This window comes from Zingiber officinale, chromosome 7B, assembly GCF_018446385.1.
Source record: "Zingiber officinale cultivar Zhangliang chromosome 7B, Zo_v1.1, whole genome shotgun sequence".
NCBI lineage: Eukaryota > Viridiplantae > Streptophyta > Magnoliopsida > Zingiberales > Zingiberaceae > Zingiber > Zingiber officinale.
Window position 1 is genome coordinate 60,177,473 of NC_055999.1, and position 25,219 is coordinate 60,202,691.

Here is a 25,219-nt window from a genome sequence, read left to right on the forward strand (position 1 = left end):
AAATCTAAAATTTAGAATAAAAGAACTACTTTATTAAATTTAGATATTCATTTTTCACCACATGATACATCAGTTTTCCTATAATTTACCATATATTTATTTTTTTATTTTTTTTTCTCTTTCCTTCATATTTTTTATTATTAGATGGAGAAAAGAGATAAAGGAGAGAGAAATTTTTTATTATTAGAGGAAGGGGAGAGAAATTTTTTATTATTAAAGGGAGGAGAAAGAAATAGTATTTTAATGTTTAGGGAATGGATTCCATTCCCTAAATTTAAAGAACTACTATTCATAAAATGTATATTTAGAGAATGAGTAGGGTATCTGATATGGATGTTTTTTTAATGTAAAATGTAAAATTTAAAGTAAAAGTTTAGTTTAGGGTAATTGTCTAATTGATATGGATGCTCTGCTTCACTCAACTCGGTTCGATCTTCATGTTGGGCCTTTACAGAACGGCCCAAAACTTATTAGGCTCGACTATATATATTAGTTGGGAACGAGATGAGGTTCCCGTCAAGGGTGGGCTTAGGCGATGGCGACGGGGATGACGATGAGCGACGCCACTCTTCTACGCCGCCTCTCCACCTTGCTGGTGGCGCGATCTGGTTGTCCCAGGAGGATGCGCTTATTTTCGTCGTACATCGTGCGTGGTGCCACCTTCGAACCTCCGGACGTATCCCACCTCGCCGACTCCGCTCGGATCTCGCTTGCTCCGGGAGAGGTTCCATCTTCCCGATTCTTTTTTGATTTCGCGTGATTTTACTCTTTCAAAGGATGGGAAATTAAAACCCTCATTTGTGGAAGGTGGAAGACTTTGGCCCCAAAATTAGGCAAGTAATCGACTGGTACGATCAATCAACCTTGGCTTCAGCTTGAAATGTGCTTACTTGCTTTTCATACTTCTGATGATCTTAAGCATTGGTGATCTTTTGGTAGAGATGCGTATTTATGATAATACTTGGCGAGTTAATTGCTCCATTTTAAGCATTTGAATATTGAAAATTATGATAGACTCCTTTTCAATCCTGATTGGCAAATATGATTCGTCTGTGTAGGGAAAAAGAGGCAAATTAGCATTTGAAATTGTGATCTACTATTAGGACTGCACCCTCTCAGCCACTGAACTTAGTAAACTGCACCATATTTCCATCCACTTCTCGGTTGAACTTGATGAACTGGCTACTTGGGTTCAGGGTTGAAAGAACTGGGATAATAGATGTCGAGCAAGCCCCATTTATTTCAACAAGCCAAGTTTTAACCAAGAACCTTAGAAATAGCTTTCTTGGCATTTACCAACTTGGTAAGTGAGCACTTCCATTTAGCCTATAATTGTTGAGAGTGCAAGCCTTGTCAAGTAACCAAGCAGTTTGACTTGTTTTCTTGCTCTCATGTATATAGATATATGCATTTTCATTTGTTTGTCAGAGTTACAGCTACTTCCGGTAACTATTTAGTAAACTACCCTTCAATGACGAATTCCTGCCAATATAATTGGTGCATTTGTCAAATGATCTCTTAACAGGTTTGGACAACTTCAGGCTGTAGATTTGGAGAGTGTTGAACCTTCAGTTCGAGCTGGTAGATCTCTTTCTATTATGATGTTCCGGTTTAAATCTTAGTTATCATAGTTCTTTTATGTTTAATTTACCACTCAGTAACCCTACCTTGCTAATTAAAGCATATTAAAACATTCTCAAATTCATACGCCTCTTGTTCTTCTGTTACAAGTTCTGGAAAACAAGTTATGTTGCATATAATATGTCTGTAAGATACAAGAAGCACTGCTCATGTGATCATTTGATATTCATTGTTCCAAGGAAAATCTCACAAAGCCTTCTAGGTCAAATTTGCCCTTGGCCCTTTTATACACCTCAGGGTGACTCGGTGAGTGATACAAAGTGAGAGTCGAGGTTGATACAGCTTGTCCCCATAACAAACTCTAGCTATTGATCAAATTGATCAAACATGTCTTTTCTTTATTGGTTATATGTGAGTGACAGATTGAATTTTGTTCACTTTACTAATCACCGCAATGATGCATGGGGGTTAACATCTAAATTTATCATGGGAGTCTTATGATTCTTAACTCTAAGATCCAAAGACTTCATGGAGCATCAATTTTTTTTTTATTTTTGATTGTCTTAACCACAATGTGACAGTAAAGTTGTTGTCGTGTGACCTAGAAGAGGTCACGGATTCAAGTCTTGGAAATAACCTCTTGCAAGGCAAGGTAAGGCTGGACCTCGCATTGGTGAGATTTTCATGTACCGGGCTATCTTTTTGACTTAATCACTATGTGCCACTAGACCATATCAGATATAAGCCTCCCGATGTAGCTCGCTTATCACGGTGTCCTAGTAGTGTTATTATTTGAATTTGAACATCTGAGGAAGCCCTCCCGATGTAACTTGCTTACCACTGAGCCAAATAGTTTTTATTTGAAAAGATGATCTTTCACAAAGGTATTTGTTGCTGTGAGGGTAGAAGCCAATAATTTCTATTGCATTGAGATTAACTTCATCCTTAACAATGGCCTCTTGTTTGAGACCGTTAATTTAAAATAACAGATTGAAAAGGTATTAATTCTCTTATATTTTATCATCTACAATTTTTATTGTTTTTATTTCTTTCTTTTATCTTCTTGATTGTTTCTGACTTTTCAGATGCCGAAGTTAGTATGCATAAACGAGAGGATACGCCAGAAACATTTGAGAATAGGTATGGATTATCTGATCTGGTTTGCTTTAGTTTTTTTATTTATTTATTTTTATTTCTCTCTTTAATGCGATGAATATAGGGAGGCAATTATTAGAGTGGCGCCAAGCTACGATGATCCATATATAAAAGTGCCAAAAGTCTTGAGCAAGGAATGAGATTTCTCTACTTAGATATATGAAGCAATTATTCCTGTTTCAAGGTAAAAGTGTATTGTTGGACTTTCAACGTGAAACATTGGTCTCCCAAACAATTGGACTCTCGACGAGACCATACGTGAAAGGTTTTAGCTTTCTTTAGTTTTTGATATGCTAAATAATATTTAATATTGTATAAATCTTATTTAATATCGTATTAGAATTTCGTAAATTCAAATTTGAACATATCTAAAATTTGAATTCTAGAAAAAAAAAACCTCAATTTTTAATTAAGGTTGGCTCAAAATTCAGATTGGTTTTTTTTCCTGGTGATGTGTTTTTTTTGTGAAAATTTACATAAAATGTGAAACTAATGAATATAATGTGTGCTGAAATAAAATCGGCTGGCTTAATAATAGCCATGCAAATGATATTGTTAAATTACAAGTCGATTCGAGGAACGTACGGCAATGTTCAACGGGTTTAATTTTCAGTTGGAACAATTATTAATAAAATTTTAAATTTATTTACTAGTCAATTCATATAAAATGCTAGTATATTTAATTTACATTTACTTAAATTATCTCACTTTTGTACATTATATATATTCGATACCCGTTCCTTAATGACCCTCAGATCTAAGCAATACACCCCCAACATCCTGATTCAATTTTAGGAATCTGAGCGTCCAGACATGCAGCTGGACATATGAAAATCACCCAAGAGTGCACCAAACGAAAGTACAATAAATATATATATATATATAATCGGATATTGTCCTGCTTTTAAGTTTTTAAAGTTCATTTTACAGTGCTGTTCTAATTCAATTCATTAATGATCTGCATTAAAATCGTTTCAATTTTCTTCCAAGTTGAATGAATATTAACAGCCATTTTACAACAGATATGAGAATATAATGAATGTGATGGGGATAAGAACGAGGTGAAAAAAACAATAGACACAAAACCATAACCCTATTCATACCCCCCCTCTAATCCAAAATATTATGCAACTCCACTGCAGCAAAGATAAGCAAACAGAAAAGAGACGAAGAAAGGTTACAAAAAAGCAGGCAAGATCTCACAGGATTTAGTCATCAAGTGAGGATGCTCTCGTCGGACCTCCCAACTGAGTCTGACACTGGCACACGATACTCAAAAGTTTCGATGATTAAATTTCCCGTATTTTCACCTCACTTTGCCTGCGTTTGTTTTTAGAATGTACACATCTTTTTCTATCATGGCATGGTGCGGTGGCAGCATAGGATGCCATGGGAGAGATCCAGCCACTTCTCAAGTGTAAATTTTCACAGGCTTGTCAACCGCGTGTCGATTCTGCAGGAAAACATGTGGACTCGATAACAAAAGTAAATCTATATAACGGGCAAAGACCAGTGAAATCTGTACAACTGACACTGGCGAAGGGTCGATTGGTGGATTGGCTAACAAAGAATCAGAAATGGCAGTAAAATGTGCATCACTGGCATTAGCAATGTGGGGTTGACAACACATTGGAGAAAAGTAACCAGGGAAAGCTACACAATCGAAGTTAGCAAATTGAGAAAGAAAACTGAAGGGTTGAAAACGTGTCACAATGGAAAAGTGGATTTGATGAAACAAAGCATGCCACAAAAGGCAAATGAAGCGTAGCGCACCAAAGGCAGTGAAATCGGAGAAAGAGAGATAAAAAATAATAATAATAAATAAACCCAAAGGATTAACAGAAATTTGAACAAAACAGTGTGGATTCAAAACATACCACAAACGTGAATCAAACCTAGACTTTTGACGCTCGAAAATTGAGGGGAAAAAACTGACGATTGACAGTGCGTTCAGATGAAAAATCTAATCTATACCTGATTAGCTGGGTAAGCTCTTTTAGGAGAGGTGTCAGAATGTTCTAAGCCAAGGTACTGCTCCCAGGCTCCATAAATCTCTCTCCTCTGCATCAATTTAATTGTGTTATCCGGAGTTGACGATGCAAGAAGAAACAACCAAACTAACATACCTGAAATCGATTGGACACTACATCTGAATCATGGAGGTATTCCGGGCGTCCAAGTGATATAAAAGCAAACTTCCACTGATTGAACAAAACAATCGTATTAGATTCGATGATAAGCTGGATAGTAAACTGACGGGCTAGAAATGCAAATTAGTTGAACAGCATGTGTATATATGAATGCAATGGAATATCTGGTGAAGCCGCTAACAATTCATGTAGCTATTCCCAGGACAATAAGTATAATTGATTTTTTATTTTATTTTTGATGTATTACCCCCATTCTCCAAGACCAGAACAGGATGTCTTGCTCACGTTTTTTTGAGAGAATTTAAATGCTGATAAGTTAACGTTCACAGGTAACAAAAGAAACCATAATGTTCAAAGTGAAGAGGTTGGTAAAAACTATTAAACAGTGTAATAAAACACAATTTTAATTAATATGAAAAATGCAATTGATATAATCTTGCTAGAACTCAATGGACGAATAGATGGGATCATGGTGTGAAATGATGGACAACAGAACATAATGAACAACGAATCATAGAACTAGGAAGAGTACCTTTAAGAATTTTTCATCTGGAATTTGCAATTTCTTCTGAATGCGTATCTTAATATCTGCTAATGTCTCAGCTTCTCTAATAACAAAGAAAAATGGATCTCCAAAATTCTGAACTTGCTGCAAAGAAATATAGAATATTCACATAAGAAATAGAAATAGAAAACTGATCAATGGATTTTAATTCAGGTTGAATATTAGCTATCTTTACTGTCACATTATCAAATATTAAAAAGGGTAGCCCAGTGCACTATGCTCCCACCAATGCAGGCTAAAGGTCAGACCACATTGGGTCTATTATACACACACTTACCTTGCATTGCAAGAAGTTATTTCTGCAACTCAAAATTGTGACCATAGGTCACATTGCAACAACTTTACCGTTACGCCAAGCTCTCCTTCATCAAATATTATAACACCACCAAATTACTCCTGGATATTATTCTCTTTTTATTATCACATATCCATTTTAGTTATCTTCTGATATTTTAATTACCAAGTATGTTTGGCTGATTCATAATCTCATAAAGATTTTCTTGTAGCCTAAGAGGCAATTCTCCATTTTGACCACTAACTAAAGTCGTAAATAAATAGAATGTTCATGAGCAAGTTCATTACTTGTACCATAAGAACTTATTCATATTTGTTTAATAATAGAAAATAAATTAAATAAACAAGCTTGAAGATTAATGAGCTTAGCTCCTTAACGTCTTGAAAAACAGAAGGTTAACTAAGGAAAACATTGAAAATTACATTCTCTATGCACATAAATCAGGAAAAGTTTGAATTTTGAGCAAAAAAGGTTATGATGTAGGCAAAGGTAAAGTGAACCAGATATTAATTAATGCAAAAAATTATATATCTATTTCAGTATTGTGAAAAAAGTAGAAAATTATAACTCAAACATATAAATTTACCATTTGGTTCTGATTATGATCTCTAGTAAAGTGGTAAACATGAATCAATCGACCATGAGATCCAAGGTTTTTCTCTTCTTCTGGAATCTGCACAATGAATTATCCACTAGAAATAAGATATCATTACTCACTAATATACATGAAAAAAATTACCCGAGTATGCATTTAAAAAGCCAGGCTTAGTAGCATGTCAACAAAAAAGTCTCACATAATCCTAACAGATGCAACTAACCTCTTCAGCACGTAATGTCCAATATTGATCATTAATATTCTCGATCTTCTCACCAGGAGGAAATATCTGCAAAGATATAACATAAATATGAACTCCAGAATACTCTAAACAGATTCTGGCCAGAGAGGCTTTCTGAGTTCTGGGAAGCACCAAATTATAGGTACCTTGTAGATCTTGTGATAGAATACTTCAAGTAACCTAAGTTCAGCATCAGGACGAGAGAGTTCAACCTAAGCAAGGAAAAGAAAATGATAGAAATGGTAAGCTGTTATAAAACGAACAAACAGTAAAACAATAAAGTTAATGCAACATTGAGTATGCTCTCTCTTCCTACTCAAACTAAATATTTTCATAACAGGCATGAAGTTACCTTAGATTTTAGGTTGTTGATTACATCAGATACAGTGCTATTCTTGGGAAGCCTGATGCTGTGAATTGCCACCTGAAATTGAATGAATCTAGGTTTCAAGAAAACTTCATAAAAGAAGGTTATAACTATAGAAGTGAAGGTTAAAGGCAACCTCCTCCTTTGTGGCATGGTGGAATGCCACTTTTAGAGTTTTTAAACCTTGCAATTCGGACAGAGGAATATCCAATATTTCATAATACAATATATCTGAAGTCTGCAGCAATTAAACCATTGTAAATTTATTGCAAAAATTTTTTACTAATTTTTATGGGGACAAATTTACTTGAATAATCTATACAACCTGGTTATAGTGAACCAGCATGTCTGAAAGGTGGTCCACACCCCGGAACTTGATTGGTTGTGGTTTAGGCTGCTGAGAATAGCAATTATGAGCTGTGAGACGAATTTTTGATGGATCATCGACGCGAAGTAGCGGTGCAACTCTTTCAACCACATCATCATATGAAAAATGTTTAGATCTGAACAGATATTATATTAGAATAAAGGGTTAGACAAGATTACTTAGCCAAGCATAATTACACGTGGACAGTATTTTCAAACACTTACAGCTCCAAGGAAAAATCATTCTCCTTTGGCCTCTCCAAGGATCGAAAATGAACAACCTATAACATCACATTATGCAACACCTGAGTCAAGAATAAGAAGCACCAGGATAGGACAGAAAATAATGCGGAATTTAAAAGATAATGCAAGCACATCACAGCTTTAATCAATAGTCACAAATTCCAACTTAACAGTAGTCATTCTTCCAATGTTTGGATGGAACAATTAAGGAGGAAAAGTCCATCTCTTCCCTCCTTCCACTCCAAGCAAATAAGATCTCTTGGAGAAATGGAGTATTTTGTACATAAGTCATATCCATGGAGAAAGGAGGTTCATTCGAGTTGTAATATAGTAAGGAAAGATGATTAGTCATGTCTCAACTATTAATTTAGTTTTGCATTTTAGCAACCCATGTAGTACAACAAAATAGTATAAATTTGCATTCAACTTCTAAACTTTGATTGTTTTCGTGGAAAATTTTCCTCTACAAACATTTTCCCCTTCAAGACAGCATCTGCTGAACTTTTAAAAACTGGACATTATTCATGAATCTGTTTCCTTCTCATGGTTTTACGGATTGCTTTCCTGGGAAATGGATAGAAAACCCTCCAATGGTATCATTATGCAGAAAGTACTAGGAAAAACATTCAATAAAGAGAAGGAAGACGGACCTGTCGATTACGAACATACTCCAGAAAAGAAGGAATGTCAGGATAACGAAACTGGTCTCTATCTGTTATTGGTATAGCTTTTTGATAGCAAATGATATCTCCATCTTCAAGCTACATTCAAAGATCCATAAAAGCCCAGAAGTGGAATCAAAGAAGAAATGTTAAAAATGTATATCCTATATAAATACCTGGCTTGATTTAAAAGAAAGCCGCATGTCGATGTGTTCGCACATAACTTTTGGTTCGAACTTTATCTCCTATATGTTTTAGCAGGGAGATTAGCTCCCTATCATGAATAAGAGGTATGCGACTAAATTACCAAGAAATACATTACTAACCATCCATCTAACTAATATAAATAAGATTTCAGTGATTCCAGATTAATATGCCTCACCAAGTATTCAGAGTATGGTTAGGTAACTATCTGCTCTCCATTCATTCTCTTTATATCCCTAACGATAAAGGATCCCAGTTGATGGGACAAACAAATAACAGAAATGACTGCCATGGATGAAAAACAAACCTCATAAAGTTCAATTTCTTCATTTGGAGGAAATCCAGCCATCTCAGTCAGTTTTGAGAGTATTTCAGTTGGCTTTCCAAGAGCCTTCACGAACAGCCTTCCTGCAAATCTATAATCACAAAAACAAAAAATAAAATAATAAAATAAGAACAAGCCTTACCGCACAATTAAGATTATTTGTACTTGAATGTCGAGGATTTCAGTTGTGAAAATAACTTCTTTGATAGGAAAAGTCTAAACTACCCGTGCAAACAGAAAAACATCCTCAAATCTTATAACGGAGTGAATTTTGTGGGAAAATTAACTCCTTTCAGAATGAAATCATACAAAATCATAATCAAAATAACAGAGAAGAGAATATAGCATACCTTAGATCTTCTTTATCAGGGTCATAGAACTTGAAGAAAAGTAGTATGTCCTCCTTGGTTTTTGATGGTAGAGCAAGAGGGAGAAGATCCTAGGTTGCCAATTGTCAATTGAAAAATTCAACTAGAAAATGAAATGAGGACTTGGAGATTTTTAATGCAAAATATGTCACCTTTATATAGACTATGAATCATCAATGCAAAATATAAGAGAACCCTGAAAAGATATGGATATCACAAAGATGTGAAATATGGATTTACCAGCCCAAGCTCAACTTCCATGAATAGCTTCAGCTCAGCATTGTGTGCCTTATTTGAAACCTCCCTTAGCTGTCCAACCTACATTCGTGCACATACATAACATAAGCAACTATTTTCATCGGCCAAACAAGCCCAAAAGAGAAGTGAATGCATATGATAGGGATATATCACATGTGGAACTGTGGCCTATTGAAGGGAAGTTATAAGATAAGCAACTTGTTGGGCACAACTGAAAAAGCAGTCTTATAACTTCCCTTCAATAGGCCACAGTTCGACATGTGATTAAGATTGAAACAGCAGTCTTAATCAACTATACCTTCAATGGGCACAACTACTAAAATGAGATTAAGAAATAGCAGTTGTGCCCAACAAGTTGATGACTTAATTCTTTCATCTGAATTGAGATATATAGTTGATATTGGTATTAGGGCATATCTATCCATGTGATTGTGGGAAACCATGAGACTTGACACATTGTCAAGTGCAAATGATTTTTTTTATCATGAATTGAACTTTAGAATTTGGCAAAATCATCAAAGTCTTAAAATGGGGAAAATTATGGCATGTTGATTATGTCCCACCTTAAGAGTTGTGAGCTATGAAGATAATTTACATGTGTAGATGAATGACGACTATTGATTTAGGCTTAAGCATAATGCACCAAGTGTTGGACGTATCAATTTAAAGAATTAGAACTCTCATTAAGTGGCTTTGTTTCAATATTTTGATACCCTATTTTAGTCGCAGGTGGAGAATTGTGGATAATTTATGGGCTTAGATGAGTGAATTACAACAGGCTTAAGTATTTCAACCAGTGGTTGGATCAATTTGCATCTGCCTGGGCTAGTTACAGACCAATGAACAAAACAAAAGAACAAAGAAATTTAATTGGCAAACAAATTTCCATACAACGAGGAAACTTAAACCACAAAACTGCCATGACTAGATTACATTGACGTATTGTATACAGTAAGTTTGCAAATGATACAGAGATACAAAATGACGCAATAAACATGCACATAAGTTACATTGTAAGAGTACTACACCTTTTCTTATTTGAAGCCTATATTTGTTTTATCTATTGGGTTTATATCTTGATGAAGAGTTAAGAAAGGGAAGCCCGGTGAAACCCGGTGCACGAAACTCCCGTCAATGCAGGGTCCCGGAAAATATCTATTGTACGCACCCTTATCTTACTTTGTAATAGGCTGTTTCCGAGACTCAAATTCATGACCTCTAGCTCACACAGAGGCAACTTTACTATTGCGTCAAGGCTCCCTTGACGAAAAGTTGCACGGAGAAAAATTAAACCATTTATTTCAAACAAAACTAGAAGAGCATAATTAATCCAGAAAAAAATCATTCATGTTTTGCCCACACTTCAGGTCTGGCTGAGGCCCCACAACTTCAGGAAATCATTTGCCTATCTCAAATTTTTGTACTACTCCATTATTGTCTAAATGTTTGAGAAATAGTCAAATTTTAAATTTAAGAAATGACCAATCATGGATCAGCAAACACTACGCTTGGCATCCAGTACAAGACATCACTGTCTCATTTACCTCAAATGCAAACAAAGTGGTAAATTATTTCATGTTCTCAAAGTTGAATTAGTGTAAAAATAACCTTACATATAGAAAAAAAAAACTTGATTGACAAAGACAGACAAATACTAGAATTGCAGTGAAAAACAGTTCATTCTCAAAATATTGTGTTTTGCCAAATGCCTTTTGAAATAAACAGCAGGAAGAGAAGTGAGTACTATACTGACAGACTGTGCTTCCTCCTGGGGGGTCAAAGGTCGATTGGGCCGATATGTATGGTTTTGCCGCTTGGCCCACAGCCAAAATCGCAGAAACTGTACTGGAATACCAAATTCTTTGGCTACCTCCTCCTGCCAATGAAATTATTCATGTAGTGATTTCCACATAGGAGATTTTTTAATGAGGGCCATGAAGCCATAAGTTGTAGCATAATGAATGATAAATCTCTGCATGACATAAGGTGCTTATCTAAAGTAGCTCAGAACTTCATTAAAACATACTCACGGAAAGGGCATTTCATTTCAGAAAGAGCTCCATATTCTAAGTTAACTGGCATATACTTGATTATACAAGAAAGTGAAAATTCCACAAGCCTTGAAGCACAAATTCCAAGTTTCAGATACACTGAATACTGTAGATACAGAACTCAGATTTGCTTCTCTTTCGCTTATTATATAGTAGAATCAATACTACATTTTGTATTTACATTCCCACGTGTTTTTCAAGTTCTTCCAAACAGAGCCATAATTTCATATAAATGTCTTACACCACTAGCATTCATGATTTTTGAGATAATTTATACATCCACCAACATCTTATGAAATCCTATTAGTCGCTTCCAATTGTCTAACTAGTTCAATACCAGTAGGGATCTACCTTAAAATGATGGAATGGCAGTTGTTTTTGGATACGAAAACTCCGAACTTTGTCATGGTTCACAAGATCAAAAAATATTTCTCTGCCAATTTGTTCCACCAAATCCTCATTTCGAGCTACCTACATGGGTTAAGGGGAAAATCATTGAAGAGCAGGATAATTAATAAGAATTATCCCATTACAATTTAATCATAAGGTAAACCTTTAAAATAGTATAAAGGTGAGCATCAGCTTTCTCTTTCTTCTTGTGCTCTTTCTCTTCTTGTTCTTTTTTTAATCTAATCTGTAGGCATCAAATTATGAATATCTCAAAGATACTCTATACCATATAGCAACTGAATCTCATGAACTTACTCTGAGGTGTTCTGCAATATCTTTCTCATCAACATTACACACAATTTTTTCCGTGTCACTTTCACGAATATACACAAGCATATAAGCATTTGAGTATTTAGTAAATTTAAATGGAGTATTGTTGAAGCCAGGATTTGGTTGAGGTAACTGCAAGGTACAAATAGTCAAAGCTAAATTAGCATATACAGAGTTCCATAAGGCATTAGTATCAAACAAAGTGGTTATTGCTCGAACCTCCTCCTCACCGCCATACTGCTCCTCTAGTGCCTTTTTGGCCTCTTCCTTTGTTACTCGCTCATCATCAAACTTAAACCTGTGATGAAACTCTGTTTAACTTCATATAGTTTATATAAGAGCTGACAACTAGCATAGTTTAGTCAAATCCAAGAAAGAAACATAAAATTAGAAGCTGTTGCTTAACAATCTGTCATTTGAGAAATTGGAGAAGTGAAAGCATTGTTCCCATGAGCAATCAGTAGAGGATATTTTCAAAAGACAAGGAGCCCCAGTTACATATATATATTCACTCATAACTAAATTAAACAGAAAGTTTATATAGTAGCGTAGTTAGTACAATCAATCATGGTTTAAAATTTCAAGCCGTATCGGAGTTTCGGTCCATGTTTTGGTATAGTGGCATGCCATGTCATGCCAATATAATTTCGGTACTTTTCTAATATAAAATATATTAATAAAAATAAAAATTTTAATTTAAATATTAAAAAATTAAAAAATACATATAATAAATAAATAACTCTTATTATATATTTTTCAAATAAATTATATATATATATATATATATATATATATAATGTGATAATTGTATTAGGGTTTAATAAAGTCTATTTAGATTATCCTACTATAGCTAGAAGTTAATTGAAATTATTAAGCAACGATTTAATTAAAAAATTTATCACTAACGCGCAACCAGCCTCCCACCACCTCCTCGATTTGGCCAGGACCACACAACCTCTACAGCACGGTCGTGGGGTCACGCAACCGGCGACCCCTCTGACGAGGCCGAGGGATCGAGCGACCCCTCCCGCACAGCTGGCCGAGGTGGTTGCACGACCCCTCCAGCGCAGCCTAGATGGTCGCGTGATCCCTCTTGTGCGGCCGAGGTGGCCGCGCCACCCCCTCCGACACGGCCTAGGGGGTCACACAACCCCTCTGGGCGGCCGTGGAGGTTGCGGAGTGCCAACGTTGTGTCAGCCCGTGGGCGGAACGAGATGTTTCACTAGTATTGGGCAAAGCAACTCGAGATTTTAATCTATGCAATCAATAATGCACCTTTATAAAGGGAAAATTGAAATCCAAACTACAAGGCTGCTCAACTTCCTTCAATGAAGGGTTTCAGAACAAATGGTAATAAATTAGTATCTCAATTCTCAAATGGTTTAAACTGCTCTATGCAAGAGATTTAATAAACACTTTAAGCTTAAAGTACCCCCTGTATACATTAAGAAATAGCAATTGGTATTGTTTAAAACTGAGACATGTATCAATACTCAGTGTAATATAGTTAGTTGATCTGTGGCTAATGTGAAGGATCCCCAATCAAATTTTTGCCACAAGCACAATAGAAGCTTATGTGCTTGAAGATACAGGTATAAAGATAAATACCACTGATCTGATAAAGATGGTCGGATGAAAGCATAATAATGTCCCCCATGCACCCCACCACTGTGTACAAGAACACTGAAACCAAAGAAAATAAATGAAGGATACGTTCATTTGAAATCAGTTGCATTCTAGTTATTTCATTATTAGATACATAAGAGATAATATTGAAGACAACTGATGCAATAAGCAAATGATCAGAAAATAATTGACAAAGTGATTATGATAATATTTTACACAACTTCCTACAAAGAGGTAGCATCATGAACATACTAGTATTCAATTGTCCTAACAAAAGCAGTTCTATTTATGCTCAAATGTTTAACTAAATTGATCCTCAATATTATAATTGTCAAATGATCTCAGTACAAGCTAAAATCTTTAATCTAAATTGAATCCTTAAAATGTTTTATTTACAAGCTTTCAGCAACAACCCCAAACACTTAGGATTAACACAGCATGAAGCTTGCAGCAACACACTTTATGCTTTGATATCATTAGACCTCGCTAAGATGCATTCCATTATTACCTATGACCCATTTTATTTAGCATTTTTTATTAGTTTCAGTTTCGTCCTTCATTAAAAATTCTTTAGCATCAGTCATAATTTATTATGGCAGAGTAAAATACCAAAAATTTTAGTCAATCTCTAACAATAGTAATCTTAATTGATTAAAGTAACAATAAGGAGAAAAATTGATTTTAAAATGCAGTATCCTTCTCAACTGTAACATTAGATGATTAATATAATTAATTAGCTGATGAATTTTTCCAATTCATTGAGGAAATAGCATGGATGTCAAATATTGCAATTCATTATGAAAATCATGAACTTCAAACATATATTAATGAAATTCAGTTCTTAATTTAGCAGGTATCATGTAGGATTCTCTTTTGCATAGACAAACACCCTCAAGAGTCTAATTTAATCACTTAAATGCATGCTGAGTTGCTTCTTTATGCTAAACCTACGTCATGAGAATCTTTAATTGTCAAAACAAGAAAAGATTCATTTGTCTTGCATTGTCAATAATCAACTTGCTCACTAGTTTGTAGTTTGTAAAGCTAACACTTAAGTGGTTGCTACTACATGCCACTTCAGGGATAAGTCTTTAGCAATGAATATCTGAGAATACAATGTGGAGCAGAAATATGGATTAGTAATATAAAGATGTGCTTAATAGTAGTTATTTGTTTGTGAAGTTAGCATTTCAATAGATGCTACCACATGCCACATTTTTAGAAATGGATATCTGATAATTACATTGTGGAACAGAGTAATGGATTGTTAATTAAATGATTATTTATTTATGTGGAGAAAAGATAAAGATGTATCCAGTAGTATTGATAAATAGTTGAACATTCAAAGGTTTCAATCGATATAGAATCATTGAGGGAAAATTTATTATAATTATTTCTATATGAAAACTTTTTAATGATATTTTTGAAGTTTTGATCAAAATTCAATGTTGCAGGATGGGTGATGCCAATAATTTTTGCCCCCATTACCTCAATGTCCACGTTTTCTAATTTTCTTAATTTGAAAAGAGATATTACCTGTGAAGAGTATACAGGTTGTGAATCCTCCTATCTGCATCGGGAGAGAGATATTTACCATTATCCCTATCAAGGTCTAACTGAAGTGGAAACTCATAGCGATCATTTATCTGCATACCAAGGAAGAATTGGCCATAAATATGAAATAAGAAGTTATGAAAAAACTATCCTAACTCCTAATCCTAATGCTATTAGATTGCATAATTTGGCAATACACACATTTTAGTATAATGTTCCAAGCTCAAAGTGTGGAGAACCCTAGTGAATTTTCTTCATGATCCCACATGAGTGTGATCAATTCACTTATTCCATATGCAGAGACAAAATGAATTTGTGTAGTTGTTCGGGTTCAAAGAGTAATATATAAGCTGAAGAGGATGGACTCAAAGATGATAGATGATATGAATCTGTTAGACAACCATATTGATACGTGCAACTGCAATCGAATCACCTCCTTTTCAAGGATTCCAGGCCTACATATATTTACTATTTTGGTTCTGGCACCAAAAAGTAAGCTACAAGTCTAGAATTATAGAATATATGAACTAAGCTTCTATGTTGAAATAACATACAAATAAACAAGTAAAATCAAGCAAAGGAATCCTATTCTGAATGGCCTCTATGTTCTTTAAGTGTCCATTTCCCTCCTATGCAACTCAAAGGAACATATTAAATAAGGGGCAGGGGTTACACATTGCACAGAAATTCAAAACAGCAGCTGCCCTATATTTAAGCCTGCATAATATATTGGCAGAGGTTGCTGCCATGTCACCTGGTAGCCACAAGTTCAAGTTGTGGAAACGTCTTGCAATGCAGGGTAAGGCTCCGCATTGGCGGGAGTTTCATAACACCGGGCTGCCCTTTATAATATATTGGCGGAGATATAGAGTGAACTTGAAAAACATATCATACTTGTTTACATCTGAAGGTGATGCTGATTAAATAGTGAATCCATATCTGTTAAGTATTAACTGAGAGATTTCGGAAAATATATCAAGCAAAAATAAAAATAATGGAAAAACATTTAAGTAAATAACCCTTAATAACAAGGTTTACAAAAAACTAAACAGAGAATGCATATTCATTAAGTATTAACTGACAATTTTGAGAAAATATAACAACAACAACAACAAAAAATTGGAAAAAAAAAATAATTTAAGATAAGTAGGGACCATAGCTCCTAATTTCAATGTCCATAAAACAATGTCTAGGAAGGTCATTGGTGGTGAATTCTCTAACAAATCTTGAGCATAATTGCAACTATACCCTAGTCAGAGATGAGAATGAAATTAACAAAGTATTCATTTTGCATTAAAAAACAATCTCCAAAATCAGACCTTGTGTTTATTCAAGCAAAGATTTTTAAAATTTTAAATGCTGAGATATAATCAACACAAATATTCCTGATAACAAATATAATTTGAAATGAAAAGATGGAAGCTTGCAATAAAGAGAATGATGAATGATCATATTTGATTCACAAAAATAGAGCAAAACAGTGTAGCCTAGATCTGCATTTCACTGACCTTCACCATTGTATCTCTCATGAAATCATATTCAAAACGCTTTAGTTGGAGTTGCAAAACTGGCGGGAAGTCAATGAATAGAACACCTTTCTTAGCATCCTGACAGAATCACAATTATAAAGGTGAAAGAAAATCCTCATGCAAAATAGCTTAACAGAATATTAAGGTACTTCAATTGTCAAAAAAGATTGTAAGTGTTGTGGTTCAAAATTCTAAAAAAAAAAAAAGCAGTTCGGTGTATGAAACTCCCACCAATACGAGATAAGGGTCTATTGTATACAACTTTATCCTATTTTACAAGAGACTGTTTCCAGACTCGAACCCATAACCTCTAAGTCACACAGCAGCAACTTTATCATTATGCCAAGGCTAAAGGGCAGCCCTGTGCACGAAGCTCCCACCAATATGGGTCCCAGGGAAGGGTCTATTGTATGCAACCTTACCCTATTTTAGAAGAGGTTGTTTCCGAAACTCGAACCCGTGACATCACACAACAACTTTACCATTGTGCCAAGGCTCCCCTTTAAAATTCTAAATGCAGAAAAAAAATAATTTATGTTGCTAGATATTTTGAATTTGTTTCTAAATTTTTCCAAAAATGGACTTCGATTTCAAAGTTTTAGAGAAATAATAAAATGAAAGAATAACTATTTCTTCGGTCAATATAAATGGGAAAGAATTTAAAAGATAGATGGATCAAGATCAAATTGAAAATCACACAGATCAAAATCAAATGAACTTAGTTGTTGTAATAAGAATCTATTTATAAATGATCATATACAATCTAGGTAGTTGGGACTTGTTAGACTTAATTTAATTTACCAAGTGAAATAAGAACTACCAGAAGATCAGCACTTTAGTTCAACATACCTGTAACCCATGGTTTTCTGCTTGATATTTATTATCTCCCTCAAGCCGCTCTACTGCAACATACTTATCAAATGAAGCATAAACATCTCGACAACCCTTTACATCTAACTGTAAATCTATATAAAATGCAGCCAAGATAGCATTAATTTATAAGGAAACATATCCAATGAGAGCAGAGTCACAGCATTTACATACCATAAAATGATTCTTTTCTGGTGGATTTGTAGTCCACGTTAATGCATTCAATATAGTTCATGTGATGTCCTTCAAACAAATTCTGAATTGTACCCTCAACCACAGTTCCCTGTGTCAACATTGAATATAACGATTTAATGAATGAAATAGATAAACAAAGACCCTTTCAGTACAATTTTTCAAACCTTCATCTTGTCTTCTAATTTTTCACAAAGAACCCTGTTAAGTTCTTGGACATCATGTTGCATGAAAGAATCATACGTGTCCCAACCAAAAGATTTTGTCAACTCCTTTGTAGCAACACTGTTATCACTATACTGAAGTTTATAGTACAGACTCTGAAGAGCCAAGGGAATGCTTCCAGATGGCATATCATTTTCTGTTGTCGGCATGTGATAAACAGCCTAGAAATGAGATTTGTAAGATCATTCTCAGAACAATTTGATCATACAACAAAATGAACTGTCGATTACCTTTCTGAAGTATGGAATATGATATAGAGTCTGTAGAAGAGAATTCATGTAACAAGTAGCCCCCTGGTTCTTAAGGCCAACATAACCTGTTTCCTTTCTTGAATCATAACTCCAGTAATCTACAACCTTACGTACAGTGACTTCAGCTTCAATTACACAAGTATCATTGACAAGATATCCTTGACTTGGATCATAGAATTCACTCAGAGACATAAATGAAGTGAAGCCCCAATCACTTTCTCGTGCATTAAATTGGTGTTGTGCATCTGCATTTAGAAAATACTTAGAAAAAGACAAACCGAAAAATATCAACTTTGCAGGGGAAAAAACATATTTATAACAACTAAAGAAAAGAATTCTCAATTAGATCCTTATGCAAAATTGCTAACACACATTTTCTCAGAAACCTGGAGACTAGAGAACATTCTAGAAACCACCACAGGAATGTTGAACACGCTGCCTACTTTAATGAAAAAAGAAAGAAAAAACAGCCAGCAAATAATATAAAGGTTACTTGAAATAAAGTGTAATTAGTTCAATGTCTTAAACAACACGTACAAAAAAAATATATCAAAGATAAAAAAAAAAAATACTAAAATGGCTGTGGGAATATTAGAGAGGATCAAACAAAAAAATATACTACTAATCAGAAGCAACTAGCTTGTCGATGATATAAGTGAGAAAAAATAAGTTGAAATGGTAGGGGAAGGTGCTATGGGAAAAGGGAGACAAAAAAAAACTTTAACATAATAAAAAATTACTGAATTGATTCAATTGGTAGTAGTGATAAAGCCATAAATAGAGCTATCTATATATACAAAGAGCTCAATAGAATCATAAAATGCAAAGAAGATATGATGGCACCAACCAATACCATCAGTCTTTTCCCAAAGAGCCTATCCTTGTATCAATCTTCTACACTGTTTCCCAAAGATGAGGCTACAACACTATTCTGATTACACTCTTGAAGGGGCCTTTATGACTATAATTTAGGCAGTATTGAAAAATCATTTGCGATGGTATTTCATAGATGAAGAACTACTCAACTAACTTGCTCCAAAATATAAAGAAAATGTCTCTGTTGGTCATAAATCGGAGATAGTTCAGTTGATGTGATAACAAGGGTTAGAAATTGTTCAAATAGTAGATATGGCAAGAGATGGAGATCTCAGAACCAATGGCATAAGTAGTTCAACTGTGCATTCAGAAATGTGCAACATTGTACACTTTCTAAATCATAATTAACCAACCAACCTAGATCATGCATGCATGATTACTAGAAAGGCAATTCAGGGGTTTCTCATTCCATGACTTGAATGTCTATAAAGCTTAAATTTCACTATTCCAATATTATAAAGTTTAATCACATGAGTGGATCTCAGTTCTTCAAATAAAACCAAATTTCATGAGTATATTGATGCCAGAATAATGTGTTCTCTGCATCAAGTCCAGAACTTTGAGTTGTTTACTTGGTTCCCATATATCAGATTATTTCGAGTCTATCCCTTTGCAACAAGACAACAGTATGAAATCAAAGAAAGGAGTAAATTTATAAGAGATGATATACCTTTTATTATTGTGTACTTTCCATTAATTTGATTGACAACTGCAAGTGAGAAATGGGCGAATCTACTCCAACCATATGGCAAGTTAACTGAATCAGCAACATCAAGGTATAAAGACAAGTGGTCTATATTATTTCCCTTGGGGAAAATTAGCACCCGCCTGTAACAGTCAAATCAATGCTCAATGACCTTCAATCACCCGAACTGAGCGAGACGAATCATGCACCTAGGAAATAGAGACATAACAGGCATTATACGCATCAGCTTACCACTTGTACACTCCAACGTAGAAAATATCAGAGTAGAGCTTCTTGGTGTTCGACCTGGATAAATTATCAATTGTCCACCTATATTTGAACGTAGGAGGATCCTCCATCGGTTGGCTCTCCGGTGCAGTTGCTGCGTCGGCCGATATAACTAAGCAGGAAAAAGAAAAGAAGGAACGTGAAGCAGAATAACGCATTAAAAATCAAAACCAAAACCAACAGTAACCTAGGCGCAACATCATAAATTTTCGGCAACCGAAGAAGGAACTCCTCACAACCAGTAGGCTTAACGAAATCCAAAAAAAAAAAAAAAAAAAAAATACCTTCCATCGACTGAGGTCCCTCCGCGAACTCCTGATGCGGCACCTGCATCTCCTCGTCCCCCTGCTGCTGCAAAAAAGCCGAGTCACGCGAATCAGTGTCAGATCCACCCAAAACAACTATGCCTCGATTGAGAAAAGACGCCCAAGTAGATTCATGATAGGGGTCAATAGACATCGCAATTCATCCCGAGATGGAGAGCAGGCACAGACGCGCATTCCCTAGAACCGACACAAATCGCAGTGGAGCAAGCGAGATCAACAAGACAAAACCAAGTTTACAGCCCCGTCTCGAGCGAGAGAATCGATGACTAGGGCGACCAATGAACACAGTAGGAATTGTCGAAAGAACCGTACGTCAGGAGGGGGCGGCGTCATCGTAGTCATGGGTGGTCGGTTGCTGCGGCGATGGCGTAGGAGAATCCGATCCGAAGCGGAGAATCGCCGGCGGCAGACGTGGATCGGGAGGAAAGGAAGAGGACGAGCCCTTCGACGGGATCAAGCGACGAGGCCTGTGGGTGCGTAGACGACGAAGGGGTTTTATTTACACGTAGTATACACCGCGGGAATGCACTAAGGGACTGTGGGGCCACGTATCACCGTGTGGATCTGGGTACGATTTCGAGTGTGTGCCTGCTGCGTGAGTCATGCTAGGGGACCGCTACCGTACCTTAAGCCTCCTAAGTTTTTTTACCCATTCCACTGTCCTCTCTAGGACCCCGGCGCACTCAGTGACGCAGTGACGTTCTGGGTCGAAATCTTTAGACGCGAATGGGACATGACCTTGTTCTTTATCGGGTCGGGTTCGATGGCTACAGACACAGACCGTTAGATCCGACGTAGTGGAGCATTTCTAATAGTTTATGTAAACCAATATTATCATATTAATTAATATTTCATTGATAATAATTTTATAATAAAATAAATTGGAATTTAATTAGGATATATATACTCCCTAAAACTAAATTTTATTTTTAAAAATTACCAAACTTTAAAATTTTAATCTATTTTAAGATTTTTTTTCCATTTGGAAACCTCTAGATTATAAATTTATTATATTTTACGATTATAAATATATTTAATGATTTACGATATGGATAATTTATCCATTGTTATTTTCTCAATTTATTCATTGTCATAGGCGGTGACGGATCTAAGGGAGCAGGGGTTTACTTGAGCATTCTTTTATTCCCAATAAATTTTACCAATATATTACAGTCTAAGAGGCAATAAATTCTAATTCTTTTTTTAACACCCTTTTTTTTTTTATCTGGGTCCGTACTCATAGGTGCTCTGCTTAACCTAATAGAGAAGGTAAAATTTTACACTTTTCATTTACTTGGTTTTTTTAATATATATTTTAAATAGAAAGTGACTTAATACAGTATATAAAAAAATTAATGATAACATTATTAAGTAAACTGTCGAGGAACTAAAATATTTAGTCACTCAAGTATTAAAGAATGATACAAAAGATAGAAACTGCTATTATATATTAATTGATTGTAATTTACTTTATTAATTAAAAATTTATAAATTAAATTAATAACATATGTAAGGTATAAAATCAACCTCTTAAATAATAATTAATATATTTTAAATAAAATTTCATTATAACTGGAACACGTAAGCATAAAAGATTTACATAGATAAGAATCTAAATATGGATGTGCGGGATATACAAAGAAAAGAAAGATTGATAGATAAAAGGTAAAAGATAAAAAATTTAAAAATATATATTAGGAGAAAAAGTCATAATTACCCTTATTAAAGGAAAATTTTAAAAAAATATATTTAAGATGATAAAATTATGTAATTGAGTTTTTTTTTTTATATTTTTGAGGTAATCAACTGTTATTGTCCGATAAATTTTGAAGGTGGCATGTTCAATCTTATAAAAGTCTTTTATTGATAGTTGGAGTAAATTAGAAGAGTAGATAAGTATTGGTGGATGGCTCAACATCACAAGTTTTTCAAACTCTTCGGATATAATATGTCTTGGATGAGATTTGAACATTTGTTGATTATAGAGTTTGTCCCACTCCATACAATGACGAAGTCACATTTTACTCAAACTATAACCTGGAGGTCAGCTGATGATTGAGTTAATTTGACATATTCATCATATATTTTGAATTTTTAAATGAAAAGAAAAGGCTTTTAGTCCATAGATCTAGTAGGATGATATTTTTAGTGAGACGAGCTACCATTCTGGCTTTACCATTAGCTCCATATTCCACATAAATGTTTTAGTTAAGTGATATAAAATTATGAAAAATAAATAAAAAATAAAAATATTAATTAGTAATAATAAAAAATAATAAAATTTATTTAAATATAAAAAATGATATAAATAAGAAATATAATCAAATTATAGATTTATATGGTCATAGGATAAGACTTACGTGGTATATTTTTAATAAAATTTTAGTTAAATAATGTGAGTAATTCATCTTCCAAAAGACATTTTAAAGAATTAGAGATCTCCAAATATATGAGAAATCCATTGATTCAACTGCTGAGGGAATTTTATTTTACATAATGTTTATATGAAACAATTAAAAAGTTAAATAAAAGTCCGTTTTTAAAATATTCAATGAAGGAAGAATTTATTAGTTTTTCACATCACGTTTTTTTATTGATCCAAACAAAAATCTAATTCCTTAGTTTCTTTTTAAAGAAAAAAAAGTTAATAAGTAGAATGGTAGGTCACAATTTAATTTTAAACACGGATGGAATTGGCGAAGAGTAAATGGAAGAGTTGTCGAAATGATTACAGTTCGGATTTCTACGTCTCTTACCCCTTATCTTTTCGTGATTTCATAGATTGGATGTCTTTCATTTAGTAAATTTAACCGAAGAAATTATCATCTAAAATAGCTCAATTTTGCATATAAATTATATTTTTTTTAATTTTTTTTACCCTATCAGTTTTTTTTTTGATACTTCAATTTCAGCGTTTGTAGTAACCCCCTTTCCAAGGCTTTTGAGTCAATTAAGAGGGGCTCCATGGAGAAGATGGAACAGCAAATGGTAATAGTAGATCAAGTGGTCCACTTGAAATCTTACTGATCAAAAAGCTTGTAATAGAAACCTGGCACACATTTATGATAGCTGATACATAATTTCTGTTCTACAAATTTCTTTAAACTGAAGCAGTTCAGCACTCTCTATATATTTTTTTTTCTTCTGTTTTGTTTTTTTTTTTCAGATTTTACTTCCCTTCTGCCATCTTGAATTGTCTCACAATGCATCAGTACAGAGCCGACTCAAGTTTATTTAACTCAGCAGTGTCAACTCAGAACTGAGTTCCTGCATTCCCAGCGTTTGATTTTTTATTTTTTTTTGAACTTCAGACATGTCTTTTTATTGCATTGATGGAAAATCAAACTACGTCCTGCAGCAACCGATCCCCTCATTAAGCTTCTCTCTATTTTTGTTTTCAAATTCCTATTTCCCCTTAACAACAACAACAACCCTGGAAAGCAATGAACTATTTTCAGCAACAAATTGTTTCAACAACCATTCCACTTTGAATCTTTTGAGTCAATGGAAAATAATCTCCTAGAATTCAGAAATCAGAACTCCTATAATGTTATTGATCCTGTCTGAGAACGCGACACGACGAAGAGCTGGAGACGATGGGCGAAGACTTCGGGGAGCAAGTAGATGATGACTCCGAGGAAGTAGAATCACGGTGGATCCGAGAAAACCAAAGCAGATTCCGAAGAAATCTAATCAAAAAATATCTCCCAGCGACGAGAATAGCAAGTCAAAGCTAGATCAGAAAAACCCAAAGTCGATCTAGGAAAGACTCCTACGAATTAAAACACTGTGACGAAGAAAACCCAGCTCACGGTTTCGATGGATGATATCGCTTCCTGCATACCACGTAACCAATCAACAAGATGTCGGTGACCTAAGACTGGGATGAGAATCCCTGGCTAGGCCCTCTGACGCTCAAGTCAGTCCCCTCTCTCAAGTGGGAAGAGGAAAAAGAAGAAGTACAGTGAATTCAAATGAAACTTAGGGTTTCAGTGGTGATGTTGTGCACGTACCTGGCCAACGGAGATGATTTCCCTTTTTATACCACTCCATATAACCTCCGTAGTCATGAAATGGACCCCAGTTTGTTAGAATTTGTTATAAGATGACGTAAGTACCTACAATAATAGTTTAAGGAATTTTTTTCGTACCCCAGATGTACCTTTTTTGTCGTCTAGCACATTTACAGAAGTTTCTAAAAGTTGTTTCCCGCCAGGTTGCCATATGATTGTATATTATTCATACACCACCTATATTTGGTTGTAGTACTCCTTACTGGCTACATTCCCGAGATTTAATAAATATGAGTGTCTTTATGCCCGGCCAAAATTTGCCAAGTCGATTTTATACTAATAGCCTTATAAAGGTGCATGTTAGTATACCCGCCCGAGATTACACTACCGAGCGAGTTATGTGTATGCTCATCCGGGCTTATTACACCGACCGTATCGGGTCGGGTCCCTTTGGACAATCTTGGTTCGTATGCCTACTCAATCGCCCGAGATTATGCTATCGAGCGAGTTATGTGTATGCTCATCCAGGCTTATTATACCGACCGTGTCGAGCCAGGTCCCTTCGGACAACCTTGGTTCGTATGCATGCTCAATCGCCCGAGATTACACTACCGAGCAAGTTATGTGTATGCTCGTCC

General features: G+C 34.9%; 2 protein-coding genes across 11 annotated transcripts; one reads left to right on the forward strand and one right to left on the reverse strand.

The window, feature by feature from the left end:
• Positions 1–512: 512 nt before the first annotated feature.
• LOC122005811 (glutamyl-tRNA(Gln) amidotransferase subunit C, chloroplastic/mitochondrial-like) lies at positions 513–3,101 on the forward strand. The gene is made up of 5 exons (XM_042561016.1): positions 513–724; positions 808–848; positions 1,526–1,581; positions 2,667–2,721; positions 2,801–3,101. Exons 1-5 carry the CDS (start codon positions 536–538, stop codon positions 2,874–2,876), a joined length of 417 nt encoding a protein of 138 aa, XP_042416950.1. The 5' UTR covers positions 513–535; the 3' UTR covers positions 2,877–3,101.
• Positions 3,102–3,714: 613 nt separating this feature from the next.
• LOC122005812 (ubiquitin C-terminal hydrolase 12-like) lies at positions 3,715–21,034 on the reverse strand. Of its 10 annotated transcripts, none has more exons than XM_042561025.1 (32): positions 20,881–21,034; positions 20,527–20,590; positions 20,207–20,354; positions 19,940–20,097; positions 18,373–18,638; positions 18,085–18,303; positions 17,900–18,008; positions 17,705–17,820; positions 16,835–16,933; positions 15,309–15,418; positions 13,755–13,829; positions 12,366–12,444; positions 12,132–12,278; positions 11,980–12,060; positions 11,778–11,897; positions 11,129–11,251; positions 9,358–9,435; positions 9,100–9,188; positions 8,732–8,840; positions 8,397–8,465; positions 8,209–8,319; positions 7,541–7,596; positions 7,275–7,452; positions 7,086–7,187; positions 6,935–7,006; positions 6,729–6,794; positions 6,565–6,630; positions 6,333–6,419; positions 5,419–5,535; positions 4,863–4,937; positions 4,711–4,797; positions 3,715–4,189 (listed from the first exon to the last, which is right to left on the reverse strand). In XM_042561025.1, exons 1-32 carry the CDS (start codon positions 20,908–20,910, stop codon positions 4,148–4,150), a joined length of 3,348 nt encoding a protein of 1,115 aa, XP_042416959.1. In that variant the 5' UTR covers positions 20,911–21,034; the 3' UTR covers positions 3,715–4,147. The 10 variants fall into 10 exon arrangements, with proteins under 10 accessions (XP_042416959.1, XP_042416958.1, XP_042416957.1 ...); XM_042561024.1 differs by having other exon boundaries at positions 20,527–20,593; XM_042561023.1 differs by having other exon boundaries at positions 11,120–11,251; positions 20,527–20,593.
• Positions 21,035–25,219: the final 4,185 nt, after the last annotated feature.